The 20,475-nt window shown below is 40.4% G+C and overlaps 1 protein-coding gene across 5 annotated transcripts in view; it reads right to left on the reverse strand.

Annotated features, from left to right (window-relative positions):
• LCA5L (lebercilin LCA5 like) overlaps positions 1 to 20,475 on the reverse strand; it is a 40,997-nt gene that overhangs the window by 16,978 nt on the left and 3,544 nt on the right. For 3 of the 5 annotated variants that reach the window (XM_059164743.1, XM_059164742.1, XM_059164746.1), the window contains exons 2-4: positions 14,857 to 15,013; positions 3,180 to 3,508; positions 2,767 to 2,904 (exon numbers count right to left, since the gene is read on the reverse strand). In XM_059164743.1, the coding sequence (XP_059020726.1) occupies positions 2,767 to 2,904; positions 3,180 to 3,498 (457 nt within the window). In that variant the 5' untranslated portion in view covers positions 3,499 to 3,508; positions 14,857 to 15,013. Of the gene's footprint in view, positions 1 to 2,755; positions 2,905 to 3,179; positions 3,509 to 14,856; positions 15,014 to 20,475 lie in introns of those variants that run through there. The other 2 variants (XM_059164744.1, XM_059164745.1) reach the window with 2 other exon arrangements.

Here is a 20,475-nt window from a genome sequence, read left to right on the forward strand (position 1 = left end):
ACGTGCATTCATTTGACGCTTATGTACATATATGTGCACACTGTCTGTGTGTATGTGTGTGTGTGCGTGTGTATTATTATATCCACATTCTGAGAGAGACTGAAACTAGATTCTAGGATCTAAGAAAAACATGGTCTTCATCCCGGAGAGAGAAAGCACTCAGTGGCCAATGTCACTGGAGTCCGAACATTAAGCTATTGGCTCAAGTGTGCACACATCATCTGAGACTCAGCTTAACATGTTTGGTATGGGTGGGGGGAAGGGGGTGCTGCCTGTGATGGAAGTGAGCCAGCAGAAACAGGATGCTTCCGGGGATAAAGCATTTCAGTCGTGACTATGACAGACTAGACGGTGACAACGATCATAGTATCCGCATCATACCAATAATTGATGGACTGGCTTTACAACTATCGTCTCACTAGGAATGATTTCGTAAGGGCTCTGGTTGGATATTTGAGTATTTTGGAATACGTTTTTGAGTACACTGAAAATTGGAAAGTGGAGGGCTGACTCCAGGACACCTACTGGGACACCAGGCAATTTAATACCTTGGGTGCTGGCTAGGGGAGCCCCAGACCCAGGCAATGTGGGTTGGGCTGGATTACAACAGAGGTGTCAGGTCCTTCATGTTCTACTTGGAATCCTGACTCCCAGCTTAGAATTTTTTACACTCTTGGGTGGTGTGACCTGGTGGAGAGAGGGATTTCCCTGACTAGAAGGATGACGGGTGGTGGGTTCTGTGGGCAGTGGAGACTTCTGTCCCTGTCTTATGCTACACTCACATGATGGGAGGGCAGAGTCAGAAGGAGTGGCTGCCTGGGACGAATCTTGGTGGCCCTGGGAGCACTGGCCAAGGCCCCAGGAGGAAATGTGCATCCGGAGTATGGGTGCTTTGAAAACAGGAAGTATCAGCCTCTTAGTGTGCTTGGACAAGGAGCACATAAGTGATGAGAATGAAGGACCAGAACCCTTCTCTGGTGATCTCATCTGTGTAAGGGTGCCCACCCTCCTCCACCCCACAAACCTGCCCGAGATTGCATCTTCTGCCTACCTTAGTGGGTGTTTGGGGGAGGATGAACCAGACTGGTCCCCTTCAGAAGGTAAATACACCACTTGTGTTTGAGTGATATAGAATAAATTCATACTACATATTATGCATATTTGGATACTAATTAAGGTTATGGAAAGTTGAAACAGGGTTTAGTCCTTAATGATTTTGTATCTCATTACACTAACCTACACATGTAAGAATGACAAAATTAACAATTTCTTTTTTGTTTTTAAGTTAACTTGTAGTGTATTATTAATTGCAGGGTAGAATGTAGTGACTCGTCGGTTGCACACACACCCAGTGCTCATTCCGTCAGGCGCTCTCCTTAATGCCCGTCCCCCCGTTACCCATCCCCCACCCACCTCCAGCGACCCTCAGTTTGTTTGCTAGGGTTAAGTATCTCTTACAATTTCTATCTCATTTCATACAATGAGGCAGATTTGGCCTAATGATTAAACTACTCTTAATGAAGGGCCCCAGTTTATGACCAGGTATCTTGCATAAAACACTCAATAAATAATTGTGGAATAAATGAGGAAACAATTTTTAGAAGTTAAGTTATCAGGCACTTAGAACCCACAGTTCAGTTCCTATAGAAATAGTTTTATAAATGTTAACTGCTTTTCATGCAGCCCCACAAAAGTGCAGAATCGATATAAAATGTAGTGTATAGAGCCATGACCCCTGTCATAAAACCCTGGGGCCAGACTGTTTCTGAATTATTATTATTATTATTATTATTCTGCTGCAGGTACAGTATTTTCCATAGTACTCCCTGTAGGGTTGGGGACAGCAGACTTTAATCAAAGAATATTTTTGTGAAATATAGGACTCTTCACACTAAGTGAAATGAATAAAGATCAGTCTCATGTTAGTCCAAATCAGGTTTTTGTTGCCAAATCAGTTTGGGTGCCACAGGTATAGAAAATGTTTGATTTTCAGAGTTTTATAAATTACAAATGTGGATAAGAGATTATAACCATGGAGTCTACCCACGATATGGGTTCTTTTGTGATAATCTCTTCCAAATGCCACAAACAGACTTCTTTTGACAGAGTCCTAGGTGACAGAAGGAACTGGACCTTTCATGTCCTACTGTGGGCCTTTGCCTGTGAGTGTAAGGCTCCCACCTCTCTGGGAAAGGGGCTTTTAGCTTTTTGAGGATCTGATAGAAGCTCATGGGTCCTTTCTCCCTAGAAAAATTTAAAAATGTAAATAGACACAAAAAAATGCAAAGATTTTCAAGGGACTCACAGACATGGGTCTTAGATTAAGAATCCCTACCCTACAGCTGAGAAGAAGGGGACCTGAAGATGATTCAGAAGTAGCACAGGGAGTCCTAGGCACGCCTGGTCACAGGAGGCCGGGGGTGGGAGATACGGGGTGAAGGTGACGGTAGGTGTGTTCCACATATAGCAGTACATGCGAACGTCTTTTCTAGTTGTTGACTGAGGGCAGCTCTGGTGGTCACAGTGGAAGAGCGTTTCAGCTATTTCTCTATTAGGGGTATTTATAAGCCCAGGATTGCCTAAAACGGAAGGGAGTCATCACGGTCCAGGCAGGGAGGCAGGGAATGAGGTTAGGATATCACCAGGCTCCTTCCAGTTTGGACAGTTAGGAATGGATGGTGTCAGTACTCGGACAGTCTGCGAGGGAGTGACATTATCAACAGCCTTTGGAACCACCCCTGTTTCAAAGGATGACCTTTGCCTCACCGCACTTGAAGCCCATCTTCTTGGGGTGTTGAAACAGGTTTTTACATTTCATTGGCAATTCAAACATTGGTTCTTCAGCTGAGATGAAAGGCAAGAAGCCAGTGAGATCCAAGTATCTGTAATGAGGCCACCTGTTAACTAAAAACGGAACCAGCCTCACTCGTGGGCTCCAGGAGGGCGAGATGGGCAAGAGGGCTAGGCTTTACATTTTCAGCCTAACTTCCTGCTGTCTTGTTAGGATTCTTAATTTCTCCATTTCCTAATTCCTTCTATAAAAGTTCACTTATACAGACACATTTCAAATGTGGGAGGATAATGAAACGGAATGTGGTCTACTTAAAATACTAGCGCATTGAATAAAAATGTTATTGGAAACAGAAGTTTGGTCTTACTTGGAAAAGACTGCGTCTTACCTTTAGATTGGGAGATTTTAGAGACGTACTTTTTCTTCTCTTTTATCACGGGTTTCTCTAAATACTTTCTATTAAGAGCAGTTTCTGAACATTCAGAGAGAAAGTCTTCTGAGTAATCACAGCGAGAACTTAAACTTCGGCAGGAACACTGGGACCTGCTATAGTCAACACTCCTATCCGAGGCGTGTCCGGGACTGCCACTGGGACAGTCACCTGCGCCCGGGCTGCCCCCGCACTCAGCGGCCAGCCTACCGGGTCCTAATGCCGCACCGGGGAGCTGCCGGTCTATGTCTGTTTCTGCTGGACCAGGCAGAGACATAGTAAACGACCTGACAGAAGAAAAGTATTTTTAGACTTATAGCTACTGACATTAAAATGAACATATGCCTTATTATACTTAACTATAAATGGAGGATTAGGAAAGGGAAACAATACATTCCTTTCAAGTTATTTTCTGGAAAAATCTCAGTTTGGCTTTTATGTTTTCTCCGCATAAGATTTATGAGACCGAACTTTGGTGAGATTATGCTCACAGGCAGTGGAAGATAAAGTTCATATCAGAGAACAACAATGACAACAATTTATGGATTACTGGATTACATCCTCGCTCTCTAAGAATGTTGACTTTTTTTTTTTTTTTTTTGCCTTGAAGAAAATGACAGTACTTGGTAGGTGTGGGTGCAACACGGAGGAAAGCCAGACATTATTTGTGGAGATGCACACACTTTTATTTATTAGTGATGAAATTACACTTTTGAGATTAAACATATAATATAGAATACAACTGATGAAGCTAGTAGTTCTCTAGGGCTCACATTCATTCTAAATATAAGAGTAATAGTGAGTCCCAGGGATGTACACTTGATCCATAATTATAAGGCTTTTTTACATTTTAATTTAAAAAAATTTGCATTCCTTTCTGTGCTTTATTTAGACTATTATAACATGAAAATAACTTCCCTGATTATATGTTACATGATGACAGAAGGAAGTCAGAAAAACATGCTGATTTGCATGGAAAAATCATCCAAGTATTGGAGGCTTTTTGAAGACAACCTACCCAATGGAAAGTTCACATTTGTTTCATAATGAACTGCCTATATTTGCAGCTACATAAAGACTGGACTTTTATAAATAATGGATTTGGAAAAATCAAAACTGAGTTTGTCTAATTATTATAAACTTAAATATTCAGTGTGAAAAAAACTCTTAGGAATTAAGTAAGAATAAAGTAAAGCAGACTTCAAACAATTGTGTTTAAAAACTGAAGATGGAAATGAAATTTGATGAAGTGATCCTAGTTTCTCATCAGAGACAAAAGATCCCACAAAGTCCAAAGTCCTTATAACCGAAGTCCATGGCGGAGTAACTTTATTTAATTAAGACCTAGACAGAGTCTCTTTTATTTTGGGTGGATTTGATTCAAACTGAGTACTGTACAAGGTGATTTAAACACAGTAGTTCTTCAGGAATGTTTAGGTCATGAAAGTTTTAGTTCAGTGAATTACTCCCCAAAGCAACTTTCACACACTGTTTCAGGGTCCATGTAACTAAAATAAATCTTCGGCCCTTTGTTCTTGGCACCCTGCTTAATTAACATTCAGTGAAAAATAGATTACTGCATTTTACTTCCACTCTATTTTTAAATTCTTGGTTTAGAGCTTAGGCAGCAGTATTGAACTTGACTGAGCTGAGCCACTTGTGTGACAAAAAAGGTCGGTGACAGCGTCTCTCACTCAAGCTCTCCCACATGCGCCCCACAAGGTCAGCAAGACTTCTTCCTTCCTTTCTGATTGAAGGGCCCTAGGAGAGCCGGCAGCCCACAGTTAAATGCACACTCCCCAAGAACACGAATTTCACAGGAAAGCTGCTCTCTGAGGTGCAGTGAGTCCAGCTCTGAGATCGCTCAGGACAGCCGCTGCACGTAGCTTCTCACATAGCCCTGAGCCACGGTAATTTAGAAAGAGTGATTCCAACATACGCAAACTTTTTTTTTTTTTTTTTGATTTTTTGTTAAGTAATTTCTCTATGCCCAATGTGGGGCTCGAACTCACAACCCTGAGATCAAGAGTAGCGCGCTCCACTGACTGAGGCAGCCTGGCGCCCTTGCACACGGACTTTGGATACTGTTGATAAGCAAGCCCTGAGTTATCTGAAGTGAGAATTTAAAATGGAGACAATATGAAATCAAACAAGAAGGACCCCAAATGTGGGCCCTCCAGAAGGCTGGCTTTGGTTACACGCCAGATGGCTTCGCGTCCCTCTGCAATGTCCCTGCACTAAGGCACAGTAATGCTGCCAGGGGATGTTGCATCAACGCACTTGAAACAAAGGAACTCAGCTCCCAGGGGCTTTACAAGGGTTACTTTCTGTTCACTTAATATCCTCAATTCTTCTGTTTTATCAAGAAAGCAAAAGAGAAATTAGCTGTCATCAGACCCTTCACAACAGGGATCTAACATCCTCTCTACTAAGAGTTTTTTTTTTTTTTTAAAGATTTTATTTATTTGACAGAGAGAGAGATCACAAGTAGGCAGAGAGGCAGACAGAGAGAGGGGGAAGCAGATAGCCTGATGCGGGGCTCGATCCCAGGACCCTGAGATCATGACCTGAGCTGAAGGCAGAGGCTTTAACCCATTGAGCCACCCAGGCGCCCTCTACTAAGAGTTTTTTGGTTTTTTCCCGTAAATCAGTTTCTGCCTCTTTCTGCCTTGGCTTGACTCTCAAACTTTCTCCTTGTCTCATGGAATACAGGAGGTTGTTCAACATCTCCCCACTACAGAAATCTTAGCCCCAATAAGCCTCCTAACATTAACACTGCTCTTAATCTTTCATGAGTGTTTTTGCTTCCCACAACCTGCATTCACATCATCCACTCCTGGCCATGTGAAGGGGACAGGCTCAGGCCACGTGAAGGGGACAGATTCAGACCACGTGAAGAGGACACGCTCAGACGGGTGAAACAGTTGTTCATGTTTTCCCCCTTCAAGGTCAGGAATTTTTTCATTAAGTATCACAGCAGCAAACACCGCACATCCTAAGGCAAAGAATCAATCTTTCCAGACCCATTCTGCTGTGTACAGGGGACAGAGGCACAGGCAAAGATCTTCACTTTTGAACATTTGTAAATGGTTAAGAAGAGACCAAGATGTTGGTGTACGAAATTCCAAAGGTCCGAAAATGTTCCCTTTGGCCCTCAGAGCCTTGCCTGTCCGTGTCCCTGGGAGGGACCTCATGACTTTAGCTCCGAACTTCCTCCCCCATCCGTCCTGATAAATCCACATCACTGCGAGCAGCTCATCTGTGAGAAGAATTTTTGACCAGTTGTTCTTGGCTGACTTCCCCTTCTAAAGCCTTATAAAAATTCCCTCCTCCTTCCTTGTAACACACCTCTGAGAAAGCCATCCCAGTATCATAGGATACAGGCTTAATTCAAGACTGTGTTTCATTTACAGTCACAAATTGTTCAATAGCTACAGGAGTGGGAGTGTGACAATCCAAGGTGACAATACGAAGGAATACCAGCGTGGGTTCAAACCCGAGTCTGTCAATTAGTTAAGGGAGCTTGGCCATCTACACAACGTGATAACAGCACTGATTCCATGGGGTTATTATAGGGAGAAATGAAACAGTGTTTGTAAATACCCATCACGGTATCCATCATGTAGTTTGCAATCAACGAATACTAGTTCCCTCTTGGACAAGTATTTCTGGGACAAATGCTGGGACTCTCCAGCGCCCTGCCTGTGTCTTTATGCGAGAGATGCAAACACAAGTCAGTCTATTTCCCCATTGACTATTTTACTGGGAAAAATTACTTGACTAAAGCCATTTGACTGAAAGCTCCCTGAAGACAGAGGCTGTCTTGTTCCTGTTGTAACTTCAGGCCTAGCAGAGTGCTGCCACATGATCCATATTTGTAAATGCTTGAATAATGACCACCACCATCCCTGTGGTAGGCTCTATGCCAGCACAGAGGTAAGAGCTTACATACGGTGGATTACTTCATCATGAGGACAGTCCTGTGTATTGGGTACTAGTAACCCTATCTTACAGATGAGTGCACTGAGGCTCAGAAATAGCCTGTCCAAGGTCACAGAGCTAGAGTTGGGAGAAGTGAGTTTTGAATCCAGGTCTGTAGGCCTTGAAAATTTTTTCACTTATGCCATGCTACGTGACCCCAAATGGACATCATTTGACCCAACTTATGTATCACTGTAACCTTAAAATGTTCCATTATTTCAAACCCTGTGACAGGCCTATGGGAAAAACTCGCTATTCAGCTTTTCTTGTTTTACCTATAGTGTTGAGTCCCAAATCTGAGATTATATTGAAAATTATCACTCATCCCGTAATCTTTCAGATTAATCAGTGCAACTCACTTAGAATCTGACATGACAGGAACAAGGAGATGATGAATGGAAGGTTAGGAGGCTGGAGTATTTTTTTCCAGTTTTGGATTAGAATGTTGAGGTTTGATGACGTGCTTATACTCCACTCCATCTACATTAAAAAAAATATTCCCTCTGAATCACATGCTTCCAGAGGGCTACAATGAGTTTTGATGCCCCATGTCTGATGTAGCAGAGAGCTAGCCATCTTGGTCTCTTTGTTTAATAAACACTGATATCACAGGGGAAAAAAAAAAGGAAAAAATTCTAATGGAAATCCACTGGAGCCAAATAAGCCTTAATATCTCTAAACAATCTCACTCTTAAAACAAGTCTACTAGATTAAAATGTACTCTACTGGAAGGCTTTATAGGTTTAGCTGTAAAAAAGAAGGTGCATCTGAAGAATTATTGTCCTCCTCATTTAGATCTGAAAGAACTATAAGCCTCTATTGATGGCTGAATTGTCCCACTGTACACAGTCTCCTGTGAGTCTCTATTTTGCAAGGTCTCTATGGCTTGGAGACTGAACTGTAGCTCCTTTAACACGCTTGAAAAAATAATCTCATAAAATTAAAAATGTCCCAATGAGAAGATGCCATATTAACAAAATTGTCTATTAATATTTCCTGCTCATTAATGCAATAGGTATAGTTTTCATGAGATGCAAATGTGGTCTTATTATAGAGAAATCTTTTTTGTGTGTGTGTGGGATGGGTGGATAGAAAATTCTTTATTGTCACCAATTATCTAGTGGATGTAATGTCAGTTTTTTTTAAAGATTATTTATTTGACAGAGAGAGAGCAAGTGAGCACATAAGCAGGGGGTGCAGCAGGCAGAGGCAGAGGGAAAGGGAGAAGCAGGCTCCCCAAGGAGAAGGGAACCCGACATGGGGCTCGATCCCAGGACCCCAGGACCATGACCTGAGCTGAAGGCAGATGCCTAACCAACTGAGCCACCCAGGTGCCCCTTTAATACATTCCTATAGTACATGGTACGAGGCACAGTCAGTCTAGTGTTGGTCACTATTATAACCTATAACCTAATCTATTTCACTGATAAAAAACATTAAGTAACTCAGATTAATTACTGGGTTCATTGATCTACACTGCCTCATAATTAAAAAGACACAAATACTTTATGTAGTAAAAGGGACTTTGCATTGATCAGGTGAAGGGGCCTGAGGTCAGGAGATTATCTCTGTGGGCCTGACGTAAACACAAACTATGATTTCAATCCATATCTGTAAGATGTTTTAGAATTTATTAAACTTAAAAGTTGTCATAAATGCTTTACATGGTGCTATGTTCTTTTGAGACAGAGTGTTTCCAACCTAGTGAAGCCACAATGTGGAATTTACTAGGACTTATTAATTTCAATGTTATTAATATCAGCTTTTAGGTAAACTTATGTACTTCCTCCTGCCATAATAAATAGAAAGATAACTGTTCTTAGTATTAACAGTAGTCTTGGACAAAAACACATCATAAGAAAAATGGGGACCAGATGGTTTCATATTAAGCATTTCAGTAGCAATGGTACCAGCACTTGAATGAGTTTATTAGGTGATTCACCAACACTTAAATGATCATTTTTAATGCATCCAATGGGTCAACATAGTTGCCATACTGACAGCATATATTTCATAAGAAAACTAAATCATAAGCCATTTGGATACAATTTTTTAAACCTCTTTTATTGCATATATAGAAATACAGCATGCAAATGACATGTGATAAACTGCACATATTTGAAGTTTCTGATTTGATCATTATAGACGCATGCATATACTTGGGAGATGAACACCAACATCCAGAGAGTCGACACGTCCACTGTCTCCAGAAGTTTCCCTCGGCCCCCATGTAATTCCTCTCCCCTGATGCTCCCTGCTCCCCACCTTTACCTCAGACAACCACTGACTATATTTTGCCCCCTTCCGTTTGCATTTCCCACAGTTTTATATGAATGGAATCATACAGTCTGCACTTCTATTTGGTTTGCATTCTTTAACTTGGCGTCATTATTTTGAGATTCATCCAAGTTACTAGGTATATCAAGAATTCATTCTTTTTTTTAAGTGCTGAGTACTATCCAATTGTGTGACTTCTACCACAATTTGTTTGCTCATCACCTGCTGATGGACCTTTCTGCTCTCTTCATTGTTTGCCTATTACAAATAAAACTGCTATGAACATTGATACACAAGTCTTACATATGGGCATAGGATTTCTTTCCTTTGGGGTGAATACCCTGGAATGGAACGACTGGAGCATAAGGTAGGTGTACGTTTAACTTCTTAGGAAACTGCCAAACTGTTTTCCAAAGAGGCTGTACCATTTTGCATTCCCATCAGCAGTGTCTAAGAGTTCCTGCTGTTCCACATTGCTGCTGACACTTGATATGGTCACTCTTTTAAAAAACCTAATAGGTCTGTATAGTGATATCCCATGTGATTTTCATTTTAATTTCCCAAATGACAAATAATATTGAACATCTTTTCATGAGCTTATTTCCCATCCTAACATCTTCCTTTTTTCGGGGGTGGATGGAATGCCTGTTCAAATCTTTTGTCTGTTTTTCGATTGTGTTGCTTGTTTTCTTATGGTTGACTTTTCAGAGCTCTTTTATAATCTGGTCATTAAGTCTTTTATTAGATGTACATTTTTTTAAATTTATTTTTTATTTTCAGCACAACAGTATTCATTATTTTTGCACCACACCCAGTGCTCCACGCAATCCGTGCCCTCTATAATACCCACCACCTCGTACCCCAGCCTCCCACCCCCTACCCCTTCAAAACCCTCAGATTGTTTTTCAGAGTCCATAGTCTCTCATGGTTCAACTCCCCTTCCAATTTACCCCAACTCCCTTCTCCTAACTCCCCATGTCCTCCATGATATTTGTTATGCTCCACCAATAAGTGAAACCATATGATAATTGACTCTCTCTGCTTGACTTATTTCACTCAGCATAATCTCTTCCAGTCCCGTCCATGTTGCTACAAAAGTTGGGTATTCATCCTTTCTGATGGAGGCATAATACTCCATAGTGTATATGGACCACATCTTCCTTATCCATTCGTCCGCTGAAGGGCATCTTGGTTCTTTCCACAGTTTGGCAACCGTGGCCATTGCTGCTATGAACATTGGGGTATAGATGGCCCTTCTTTTCACGACATCTGTATCCTTGGGGTAAATACCCAGGAGTGCAATGGCAGGGTCATAGGGAAGTTCTATTTTTAATTTCTTGAGGAATCTCCACACTGTTCCCCAAAGAGGCTGCACCAACTTGCATTCCCACCAACAGTGTAAGAGGGTTCCCCTTTCTCCACATCCCCTCCAACACATGTTGTTTCCTGTCTTGCTAATTTTGGCCATTCTAACTGGTTGAGGTGATATCTCAATGTAGTTTTAATTTGAATCTCCCTGACGGCTAGTGATGATGAACATTTTTTCATGTGTCTGATAGCCATTTGTATGTCTTTATTGGAGAAGTGTCTGTCCATATCTTCTGCCCATTTTTTGATATGATTGTCTGTTTTGTGTGTGTTGAGTTTGAGGAGTTCATTATAGATCCTGGATATAAACCTTTTTTCTGTACTGTCATTTGCAAATATCTTCTCCCATTCTGTGGGTTGCCTCTGTTTTCTTGACTGTTTCCTTGGTTGTGCAAAAGCTTTTGATTTTGATGAAGTCCCAAAAGTTCATCTTCGCTTTTGTTTCCTTTGCCTTTGGAGGCATATCTTGAAAGAAGTTGCTGTGATTGATATCGAAGAGATTACTGCCTATATTCTCCTCTAGGATTCTGATGGATTCCTGTCTCACATTGAGATCTTTTATCCATTTTGAGTTTATCTTTGTGTACGGTGTAAGAGAATGGTCGAGTTTCATTCTTCTACATATAGCTGCCCAGTTTCCCCAGCACCATTTAAATTATTTTTGCACCACACCCATTAAATAAATGGTGCTGGGGAAACTGGGAAGCTATATGTAGAAAAATTAGATGTACATTTGCAAATACTTTCTCCAAACTGTGGCTTGTGTTTTCACTCCTTAAAAGTTTCTGAAGATGTTTTTAATTTTGATGAAGCCCAACTGCCAATTTGTTTTTTTATGAATGATCCTTCTGGTGTTACAGCTAAGAAATTTTTACATAACTGGACGGCACAAAGATTTTCTCCTAGAAAGTTTATAGTTTTGCTTTACTTTGATCCATCTTGAGTTAATTATGGTGGATCAGAAATTGATGAAAGTTCATATTTTTAAAATAAGGATATCAATTGTTCTAGCACCATTTCTTGAAAAGACCAACCCTTTCCCACCGAACTGCGTCTGCATCTTTATAACTGAGATGTCTGTACGTGGGTCTATTTCTGTGCTCTGTCTTCTGCTCTGCTCCTCTAGTTCTCTACCTTTACACCAATACAACACTGTTCTGGTTGCTGCAGCTTTATAATTAATCTTGAAATGTGAGAGCATTTGTCCTCCAACTCTGTCCTTTGTTCTCCAAGTTGTTTGGCTATTTTACTCAGGTCCTCTGAGTTTCCATGGGAATGTTAAAATCAGCTTGTCAATTGGGATTGTCAAATGGGATTGTCACTGGGATCATGTTGAGTTGATAGATAAATTCACAGAGAACAAATAACTTGACAAAATTGAGTCTTCTAGCCATGGCCAAGCCATACCTCTGGCTTGTTAGGCCATCTTTAGTTCCTCTCAGCAATGTTTTGTTGTTTTTGGTACATAGATCTCTTACATCACTTTTTTCAGATTTATCCCTAAATATTTCATATTTTTAAAAAGATTTTTATTTACTTATTTGAGAGAGAGAGAGAAAGCATGAGTGGGGAGGAGAAGCAGACTCCTTCTGAATGGGGAGCCCCTTGTGGGCCTGAGATCATGACCTGAGCTGAAGGCAGAGGCTTATCCAACTGAGTCGCCCAGGTGCCCCAATATTTCATATGTTGGATGATAGCTGCTATTATACTGGTATTGTTAAGTAGTATTATCTTTTAATTTCAATTTCCAATTATTTGCTGCTAGTACACAGAAATACAATTGATATTTGCATATTGATGTTGCATCATGTAACCTTGTTTACTGGTTCTAGCAGCTTTTTTATAGATTCTATCACAGATAATGATGTTATCTGTAAATAGAGTTGAATTCTCCTTTCCTAACATGGATCCTTTTATTTCTTTTTCTTGCCTGATTAGTTGGCCAGAATCTCCAGTAAAATGTTGGTTACAAGTGTTGGTAAGAGTTGATGTCCTTGTCTTGTTTTGGATCTGAGAAGGAAAGGGTCCCGTATTTCACCATTAAGTGTGATGTTACTGTAGGTTTTCCTTTATCAGACTAAGGAAGTTCCCTTCTATTCATTATTTATCTAGGGAAGTAAGGCAAATCTTGAGGGGAAAAACGGGAAGGGAGAAGTTATCAGGAGAGAGAGGGAAGAGATAAAGGGGAGAAGCAGAATCAGGGAATGAGAGAAGTCCATTTGGGGCTCCTGCTGAAAGCCTAGGGAATATCCACGTGGAAACCCTTTTTCCACCCAGGCTCAGGCAGTGGACATCTGCCTTGTACAGTATAAGCAGGAACTAGATGTTAGAACAAAGAAGTTGTGCTGTAACTTCCCAAACCATTTCTATTCCTGAATCCTTCTCTTAAGAATCACATCAAGCTCGTTAGATTCAGTTTACGGTATTGGCTTAGGAAAAGGTGGTCAGGGACATCTGGAAGACCGGAAGTCCACTTCACTGGTTATCAGGACCCTTCCTGTTGTCATGATAATGATCACCTGACTGTGGACATTCATTCGGGGGGAAACCATCAGGTGATTCTTCCACATTGTCACTTTTCCACCGAAGGGCGTACTGGAGCATTCCAGTGCCTCCAGTGATGAAGAAGGGGTCATCACATACCGTTCTCAGGCTGTCTTTGGAATGTACTCGGTGTGGACGGTGGTTTCTAAGATGGCTCCCACTGATTCCCACTTCCTGATATTCATGTCCTTGTGTAATCCCCTCCCCTTGAGTGTGACTCAGATGTTCCGCCCTCCCTCCCTCTTTCTTTCCTATTCCCTCCCTTCCTTCCTTCCAATTTCATTTACTGGAGAGAGGAGAGAGAGAGAGAGAAAACATGAGCAGGGGGAGGGGCAGAGGGAGAGGGAGAATCAGACTCCCTGCTGAGCAGGGACATTGAGGTGGGGCTCAGTTCCAGGACTCTGGGATCATGATGTGAGCCGAAGGCAGCTGCTTAACCAACTGAGCCACCCAGGCACCCCAAAGAACATTTATTTAGTATCTAGCAGGCACTGGCGTTATGAAGAAAGCAAATCTCTGCCTTCAAGATTTTAAAAATAAGTAGTTAGTAATTATGTTATTAGTGCTTACTATAGAGTGAGCAGACTAGTTTTTGATATTCCAGTTTATGGTGTTGTATAGTTCAGATTTTGGCAACATTTATATTTTGAACACTGACGAGTGTTTATAGTATAAAGTGCTGTTTGATTACCGTTGAAGCATAATTGCACTGTTTCTATCATAACAGGGTTTACAGTGGTTTCTTTGTTGTTATGACTCATGAATACAACCCACAATTAAAAACACCGTTTAAGGGCGCCTGGGTGGCTCAGTGGGTTAAGTCGCTGCCTTCGGCTCAGGTCATGATCTCAGGGTCCTGGGATCGAGTCCCGCATCGGGCTCTCTGCTCAGCAGGGAGCCTGCTTCCCTCTCTCTCTCTCTCTACCTGCCTCTCCATCTACTTGTGATCTCTCTCTGTCAAATAAATAAATAAAATCTTTAAAAAAAAACACCGTTTAAATTGAAAAAATGTAATCCAGCTGATGATATGCTTTTCTGGAATGCACTGCAAAAAGGGATGGCTGTCCAGCAGAACAATATATTCATGTTTCATGTTTGTTTAGTTATAGAATTAGAAAGAAGAATGTTTGGGGCACCTTGGTGGCTCAGTCGGTTAAGTCTCTGCCTTCAGCTCAGGTCATGATCTCAGGGTCCTGGGATCGAGTCCCGAATCAGGCTCTCCGCTCAGCAGGGAGCCTGCTTCCCTCTCTCTCTCTGCCTGCCTCTCTGCCTACTTCTGATTTCTCTCTCTCTGTTAAATAAATAAATAAAATCTTAAAAAAAAAGAAAGAAGAATGTTCAAGATCAAGATATACATTTGAATCACTCTGAAATTATACTTTTGTGTCATTGCCTTCAATTCTGCTTTTTCACAAAAGCAGACCAAAAAATATGCTAAAATGTTTTAAAATGAATTAATACATACCTGCTGTCCTTTATCAAACGTTCCTAAGATGTATGAAGATCAACTATATGTTCTGAGCTGAGGGTTCGTCACACTGTAGTATTTATGAAGTTTCCAGGGCAGTATTTTTTGACATGTTTTGGTCTCTTTTTAAGGAAAGAATATATTTTAAAAAAACCTAGAATATTATGAAAGGAAAATGTCAAAATCTCACAAATGAACATTTATATAGAAGAATATTAAACATTTTGAATCTGTATTAATTTATATATACTCATTTGTTTATGGATTGCTGTATACTTCAACACTGCTCTTTCCTTTCCCAATTTATTTTTCCCTATAGCACATCTCATATGATATAATACATATTATAGTTATTTAGCTTATCTCCTGCCTGACTGCCCCACTGAATTGTGTGTTTCATGACTGCAGCCTTTTGACTGTTTGTCTACTGCTCAGTGCCCAGAAGAGTTCCCACGAAATAGGAGGTGTTCAATAAACATTGATTAAATAAATTAACGGTCAGGCTGCTTCTATGCTTAATTCCTATCTCCGTATCTATTACTCCTGACAAAGTTTTCATGACTCCTGACCCAACTTAAGATGCCCTAAATAAATGCTTTCCCAACATGATAAACAAATACACATCTCAAACTTAAAAGCTAGCTTCATGCTTAATAGTAAAACATTAACTGATGTTGCTAAGATGATTAAGATAAAGATGCCCACTATTACTTCTATTAGTGAATACTGTTTTGGAGGTGCTAGACAATGAAATTAGATGTGAGAAAGAAATAAGAGGAATAAATACTTGAAAAGAAATGGCAAATTATTATCATGTGCAGATGGCATGATTGTATATTTACAAAACCCTATAAAACACTGTAACATAAAGAGCATTCAATAAAAACTACAGTTTTATAGTTATTAAGTGGACATAAAAATCAATCTTTTCTGTATGCAAATGAAAATGACTCAGAAAATAGATAAAAATATCCTACTTACTGTATCAGCTAAGAATCTGAAAGTATCTGATACAGGTTTAATACAAATAATATAGAGAAAACTTTAAAACTACTGAAAGAAATAAAAAATTTATATAAGTAGAAAGATGTATGGTATTCTTACATAAGGACCCAGATGATAAAGTTGTAAATTCTCCCTACTTTAATCTACATAATCAAAATACTCCTAATAAAATGCCAAGAGTAATTTTTTTGAAATTTGACAAAATGACACTAAATTCTTTTGGAAAAATAAATATGGAGAGTCCAAAGGATTTTGAACAAGAATGACTGGGAGGGATGACCCCTGCCAGACGCATAGACAGAAGCCCAGATGCTAAAACAGCCTGCTTGTAGTGCTTGAAGAGACAGAGCCATGTGCCAGAATAGAGTTCCGAGACAGAAGCACATATGTAGTGAAATCTAGTGTAAGATAAAGGTGGAGAAGAGAGTACATTTAATAAATGATGGGAGGGGGGGATAGGCCAGACATCTGGAAACCAAACCAAAAGCAAATTCTTACTGTATTCCTTACACTAAAGTAAGTATCAGATGGAGTGAAAATGTAAATGTTAGAAACAAACCATCAAAGGACATAATAAAAGCAGCTGCACAGAACCTTAAACCTTCTGTACAACAACAACAACAACAACAACAAATCAAAGTTGGAAGGCACATGAGAAAATGGGAAAACTATTTTCAAGACATATGACAAAGAGCTAATTTCCTTAATTTACAAAGAAGTGTAATAATAACGCATTAGTAAAATGGAAAAAGTATACAAACACATTACAGAACAGGCACAATATGGAAACAGACACCAGGAATATATAAAAAGATGTTCAATTAATTAATGAAATGCAATGAAAACTATTAGATTCCAGTTTGATCCATCAGAATGGCAAAAATTAAAGGGTTGGATAATATATCATTATGACTATGATTAATAATAATACTGCTAATGCACAGTGTAAAACATGAAAGAATAAGATGCATCTCTGCATGTACGGTATGTAAAAAACCCTAAAAGATGTTAATTTCTTTTCTTTATAGAGATTTACTTATTTTAGAGAAAGAGAGGGACAGAGTGAGGGGGATTCATGCAAAGGGAGAAGAGAGAATCCCAAGCAGACTCCATGCAGAAATCAGAGTCCAACACGGGGCTTGATCCCAGGACCCTGAGATCATGACCTGAGCTGAAACTAAGAGCTGGACACTTAATTGACTGCACCACCCAGGTGCCCTGAGATGTTCATTTTCTAATCAGTATCTGTAGGCTGCCCATCACCTGCCATGAAAGGAGTTAAAATCCTGTTTTTAAGATATAAGACTTGCATTTGGTACCATGTAGGGCTGAAGAAGGCAACTAGGCCAGCCTAATGATGTCCTAATCCCTAGAACCTGTGAATCCCTAGACCTTGTGGCCAGAACTTTTTTGAAGAGTAAAAAGGACTTCGCAGTGATCAGATGAAGGGCCTTGAGGTGGGGAGATTACCCATGTGGGCCAAACACAAGGGCTACAGTGGTGAGGACCCCAAAAGCGCTGGTCAGAAGCAGTATGATGCAGGAAGCAGAGTCAGAAAAAAAAAAAAAAACACTTTGCTGTTGGCTTTGAAGACAGAGGAAGGGGTTACAGGCCACCTACAGGCTTCTCTAGAAGCTGGAAATGGCCAGGGAATGGATTCACCACTGGAGCCTCCAGAAGGAACCACCCCCGCTGACACCTTAATTTTGGCCCCATAAGACTCATTTCAGACTTCTGATCCCCAGAACTGTAAGAGAATAGATTTGTGTTGTTTTAAGCCACTGAATGTGTGTTTGTTACAGCAGACACAGGAGACTAATACAGATTATCTGCAAAAACATCACGAACCAAAATGAGACTAAGAGCAGGCTATTAGAAAATAAATCAAATGCACTATTACAAATTTCAAAAAGTCAGAGAGGAGGGGGAGTTCAAATGTTTTCAAGAAGTAACTTAATGCTCCCCAAAACCTTCTTGCCTATGCTCGCCCAGGCTACATCCAGGAAAAACATGACCCAACTCTTTGGAATTGGTGGGATTTCTGGTTTTGGAAAAACTAATTGGAGAAGACAGCAGACTCTCACCAACATTCAGGATGGACATTTTGAAAAAGCAAGAGGGCTGATCCTTGTGCAGACACTTTGGTGCAGGTGGGCCTGGAGGCTGAGAAAGCAAAAATGTATGGGGGTGGGGAGGGGAGTTGGGGGAGATGGTGGAGAAGACGTGGAAAGAGGCTGAAAGCCAGCTGGCAAGGTCGGGAAATTAACTACACAGAGCAAAGAAGTGAATTGAGGAAATATATTTAGAATTATGGAGGCCAAGTTTATTTCCACCTGCAAGAGTTTTACTTACACGGAAAAAAAAAAAAAACACACCAAAACTTATACCCCTGAGTTTAATAAGAATAGTGGGTTAAAAATACACACACATGGACAGAAACAGTTATAGATCTATGTGTACATGTGTATGTATTTTTCCTAACTCTGCTCCCTGAGGGCCTCGAAGCAATGGTCCCCCAGTAACAATGAGCACACTGAGCACCAAACTCTACTAAAATAGCATTCTCCATTAAGAAGAATCAGGATCCTAGGAGGAATGAGTAACTCCAGGCCTGGGATAAGGGAAGTCCAAGAGAAGACTGATATGTGTCAAAGGACACAGAAGTCAGCTTAACAAAGTTCTCACTGGTCAAATATAGGACAATTTGAGCATCAAAATAAATGAAGATACAAGATAACAACCTACTAAAATCAAGTAGGAATCTGGGAGTCCATCCTGATATAATGAATAACTAAATGGATGAGGAAAGAGGAGAAAGCTCTTCCTTATGGTAGGATGACCACTAATAAGCAAACAAGGAGTGGTGGGAATAGAGGCAACAACTTGACAACTATCACAGAGGTAACTGAGATGGGCAGGGTTGTCAATGGATGTTAAAGGCCAGTAAATGTCAGACTGATAAGGAACAGAATTTGGCATCCTACTAATTCAAGAGAAAGGGAAAGATGGTGACCTTGTAGAGAAACCTGCCAGATACCACTCTGACCTGGTCATCAAGGTTCACAACCCCTGTGATGGGACAGGTAGACAGCACATACCTCCCCATGCCTGAGAAGGGCACAGGGTCATTTTAGTGGTCTTCCTGCCAGGAACATGGCCACAGTCACGTCATGAGAAATCAGCGGCCAGATCCAGGTTGAGGGTCTTCCTATAGTACAAAGGAAGGTCTGAGCTCTTTAACAAACCTCTTTAACACAGACACTTTGACACAAAATTAAGCAGAGTATTAAATGAATAGAAAAGCTCTTCCTGTAGCTTATAAAAATAGTATCATATTGGTGAAACGATCACCTATCTTAAGGGCTTTCAAAAACACTATTTCAAGCATTACACCCACTTTTAAGATTATGTGTTCTAATTTTTTGCTTCAGAAATTTGGTCATTCTAATACTGAAGAAGGGAAGTTTAAGAATTAACACTGCTTATTGCACTACTGGGTATTTACCCTAAAGACACAAATGTAGTGATCTGAAGGGGTGCGTGCACCCTAATGTTTATAGCAGCAATGTCCACAATAACCAAACTATGAAAAGAGCCTAAATGTCCATCAACAGATGAATGGATAAAGATGTCTCATACACACACACACACACACACAGGAATATTACACAGCCATCAAAAACAAAATCTTGTCATTTGCAGTGACGTGGATGGAACTAGAGGGTATTATGCTAAGCAAAATAAGTCAATCAGAGAAAGACAAGTATCACTGACATGAAGAATTTGAGAAATAAGACAGAGGATCATCAGGGAAGGGAGGGAAAAATGAAACAAGATGAAACCAGAGAGGGAGACAAACCATAAGACTCTTAATCTCAGGAAGCAAACTTAGGGTTGCTGGAGGCAAAGGGAGGGTGGGGGGGATGGGGTGGCTGCGTGATGGGACATTGGAGGGCATGTGCTATGGTAAGTGTTATGAATTGTTAAGACCGATGAATCACAGACCTGTACCCCTGAAACAAACAATATATTATATGTTAATTTAAAAAAAAGAATTAACACTGCTTAAGAGGAAGGGGAGTTTACTATAAAAGGAAAAAAAAAGGCACATGTAGCCAGATGCGTGAATTAGTGTCAGCTCTTCCGGCATAGCGAGCTGTTTGGCCTCAAACTGTTCAAAATCTGAAGTTAGTTAATTGTGCCCAGTAACTTCTAAAGGCCATCCATCACAAAAATCCATGAATTAAATATACCTATATCAAAGTTCAAGTTTTATTTGATAATATGAAAATGTGCCATGTTCTATGTTAGGGTGGTTAGAGCCATGTGATGTAGGTTTGGTCATTTAACAACTTGATATATTTTACTTATTTTCAACAAAAACCTTGAATTCATTACCAGACTGAGTATTCCAAAGAACTGCCTTGAGGATGAGAAAGGAGAAACTGGGCCTCTCTACTTCTGCCAAGTGGAGGCAAGTGCAACATACCACGTGACTCGCACAAAAATTGAATGAGTTTAGGGCTAAATTTCTAGAAGTGGGCATTTCGGCTCCCCCTCCTGGCCACTGCCACATTTCTTTCTAATTTTCAGTGTTGACCGGATTTAAAA

The sequence above is a fragment of the Mustela lutreola genome, chromosome 2 (genome assembly GCF_030435805.1).
Source record: "Mustela lutreola isolate mMusLut2 chromosome 2, mMusLut2.pri, whole genome shotgun sequence".
In the NCBI taxonomy this organism is placed as follows: Eukaryota; Metazoa; Chordata; class Mammalia; order Carnivora; family Mustelidae; genus Mustela; species Mustela lutreola.